Source organism: Colobus angolensis, unplaced genomic scaffold (genome assembly GCF_000951035.1).
Source record: "Colobus angolensis palliatus isolate OR3802 unplaced genomic scaffold, Cang.pa_1.0 Scaffold18, whole genome shotgun sequence".
NCBI lineage: Eukaryota > Metazoa > Chordata > Mammalia > Primates > Cercopithecidae > Colobus > Colobus angolensis.
The window spans coordinates 3496817-3500358 of NW_012114932.1; the positions used below are offsets into that span (position 1 = coordinate 3496817).

General features: G+C 43.6%; 1 protein-coding gene across 1 annotated transcript in view; it reads left to right on the forward strand.

Annotated features, from left to right (window-relative positions):
* Positions 1-3542, forward strand: part of PRKAR2A (protein kinase, cAMP-dependent, regulatory, type II, alpha) — a 126667-nt gene that overhangs the window by 111834 nt on the left and 11291 nt on the right. The window contains exon 9 of the mRNA XM_011939131.1: positions 3029-3094. Coding sequence (XP_011794521.1) covers positions 3029-3094 — 66 coding nt within the window. The remainder of the gene's footprint in view (positions 1-3028; positions 3095-3542) is intronic.

Genomic DNA, 3542 nt, shown 5'->3' on the forward strand with positions numbered 1-3542 from the left:
CACCATGTTGGTCAGGCTGGTCCCAAACTCCTGACCTCAGGTGATCTGCCCACCTCAGCCTCCCAAAGTGCTGGGATTACAGGCATGAGCCACCACACCTGGCCTTTTTTGTATTTAGTAGAGACGGGGTTTCACCATGTTGCCCAGGCTGGTGTCGAACTCTTGGCCTGAAGCAATCCGCCCCCCTCTGCCTCCCAAGGTGCTGGGATTACAGGTGTGAGCCACCATGCCTGGCCTTTGCTGTCTTCAAAACACATGTACACTCCTTCCTTCACTTTGTTTCTATTCTAGCTACCAGCCTAATTTCTTGCATAACCAGAGGCTTTCAAAGTGTAATCTGACAATATGGACTAAAAGAAGCCAGATAAAAAATGTATGTCTCCATTTATATTAAGGAATGGCTAAAACCTACAAGGACAGAAATTAGATATAGTTACTTCATGGGTGGGAATGTGGTATTTTTGACTGAACTCCAGAGGGAACCTTTTGGAGTATGGATATATTTTCTGTTTTGATCTAGGAGGTGGTTATACAGGTTTATACATTTGTAAAAAGTCATCAATCTATAGCCTTGAAATGTGAGCACTTTAAATGGTGGATGTTATACACCTATCTAAACAAAAAGAGCTTAAGCACTATCCTTCACCACCTATCACTTGCAGATCTTTCCTACCACACAGATCTTCCCTTTTCATCACCCTCTTCTTGGTAAAATAACCTCTCCCTCTTTGTGACTTTGCTTCTGGCTCCTACTAAGTTTCTTTCATGGCTCTTCATCCTTTGTCAGTTCCTATCATGCAGCTGTTTGTGTAATGCTAGAACTTCATGGTTATTTGGCTCTGCTGGTTGTAGGATACCTACCCAACATAGCAGGGCAGAAACCCACAGGCACCCCTTTGTAAAGCTGTGGCATTTACTCATATGGGGCAGTGATATGTCCTGGGATTAGATTGACTCAGAAACATCATCCTAGCTGTGTATGGTGCCCACGTGGGGCTCTGTGTGATGGTCAAAGGACATGAAGTTTGTGAAAGCCTCAGAAGTAGATTCTCACTGAAGACATAAGACCCACACAGAGTGAGAGTGCATGAGTAATACTGCATTATCTGATGTAGATGGTATTTGTTCCAGAAGTTAATAGTGAGGGGTCAGAAACTGAATGAAGTGTGCCTGAAAGCTGCTTCACGTATATCTGCATGCCTAACTCAGACGTCCTCCCGGTCTTTGCTCAAATCTCACCTTCTCAAACTCCTTTTTTTTTTTTTTTTCCTTTTCCTAAGAGGCAGGATCTCATTGTTGCTCAGGCTGGAGTGCAGCGGCAGGATCATGGCTCACTGCAGTTTTCACCTTCTGGGCTCACGTGATCCTCCCGCCTTAGCCTCCCTAGTAGCTGGGGCTGCAGGCATATGTCACTGTGCCCAGCTAATTTTCTAAATTTTTTGTTTGTTGAGACAGAGTCTCACTGTATTGTCCAGGTTAGTATTGAACTCCCGGCCTCAAGCAGTCCTCCAGCCTTGGTCTCCCTAAGTCTCCCTAAGTGCTGGGATTACAGGAATGAACCACCACACCCAGCCTCAGTAAAGCTCTCATGTATAGGATACCCACTCCTTCCCCAGCACTCCAGATCTCACATTCCCTGTTTTACTATTTTCGTGTAGCACTTATCGCCTTGCAACAGAACAATATAATTTACTGATTTATTATGTTGACTGTTTAAAGTTCGTTTACCCTGTCAGAGTGTAAGTTCTACAAGGCCAAGGGGTATTCGTTTTGTCCACTGGGTATATTTCACATGCCTAAAACAGTGCCTTGCACATAGTAAATAACTTGGTAAATAAATTACTTGTTGAATTAAGTAAATGACTGGTTCAACCATGTGGTTTAAAATCAAAACAAGTAGGCTCATGCCTGTAATCCCAGCACTTTGGGAGGCAGAGGTGGGTGGATCAGTTGAGCCCAGGAGTTTGAGATCAGCCTGGGCAATATGGCGAAACTCTGTCTCTGCAAAATATACAAAAATTAGCTGACCATGGTGATGTGCACATGTAGTCTCAGCTACTTGGGAGGCTGAGGCAGGCATATCACTTGAGCCTGGGAGGTTGAGGCTGCAGTGAGCCATGATCACACTACTGCACTCCAACCTGGGCAACAGAGCAGGCCCTGTTTCCAGAAAAATAAATAATTAAAAATACAAAATAAAACAAGCAAAAGCCTAAGGTTCATAAGGGTAACATCAAAGTACCTCTCTCACCAAGACAGAACCTTCCAGATCCATGCTGTCCTGTTGAGAGTTATATTTAATGGTTCAAGATTATCCCTGGACCCCATACTTCAGGTGTAGCCAGGAATCACTTTGACATTGTCTGCAGCAGCCTTAGCTGCTGGTCACTGTCATAGATTTCAATAGCAGACCAACATGAGCAATCAGAACAGTGATGCTTTATGTACTTGGCAACCTGGGCACATTAATGGAGATAAATGTGAGTGGTTCATGCTAAAAAGTGGGAGATGTGTCAGTTGTAGTTAGGTTGATGTCCCAATGATCAGAATCCTCTTCATTTTGTTCTGAATTTGTTTTTTGTTTTGTTTTGTTTTTTGTTTTTTTGAGGTGGAGTCTCGCTATGTCGCCAGGCTGGAGTACAGTGGTGCGACCTCAGCTCACTGCAACCTCCGACTCTCTGGTTCAAGCGATTCTCCTGCCTCAGCCTCCCCAGTAGCTGGGATTATAGGCACGTGCCACCACGTCTGGCTAATTTTTGTATTTTTAGTAGAGACGAGTTTCACCATGTTGGCCAGGATGGCCTCAATCTCCTGACCTCGTGATCTGCCTGCCTCAGCCTCCCAAAGTGCTGAGATTACAGGTGTGAGCCACCATGCCTGGCCTACTCTGAATTTGTTTACTATTGATTCATTTGTAGAGTTAAAAAAATAAATACAAATCAGAGCTTAAGCAGTGAAAAAGCAAACTATTTCTTTATTCCCCTTCAATACTAGGTATGGCTCTGACCTGACCTCCTTTTTTTTTCAGGGTGAAAAGGCTGATAGCTTTTACATCATAGAGTCTGGTGAAGTGAGCATCTTGATTAGAAGCAAGGTGAGTTTATCAGTTTATAGGTGATGGTGTACACACAGAAAGTAACGGTTTGCTTTAAATAATGTGAAGTGTGTTGAATGCAGCAAACCATCATTGTTATGTGAGATGTGTGACTGGCAGAGACCCATGTTTAAGCCCATTAGTATAGATTTAGTATATTTAGATTAAATATAGATTTAGTATATTCTTATTCTTACTGCCTTTGTGTCTGCCATGTAATTAATGATTTAGGGAATATCGGCCTACAAAGCAATAAGAAAAAGATAAAAACCCTAATGGAAAATGGGGGCTAGGGCCGGGCACGGTGACTCACGCCTGTATCCCAGCACTTTGGGAGGCTGAGGTGGTTGGATCATGAGGTCAGGAGATGGAGACCATCCTGGCTAACACAGTGAAACCCCATCTCTACTAAAAATACAAAAAAAATTAGCCAGCATGGTGGCGGGCA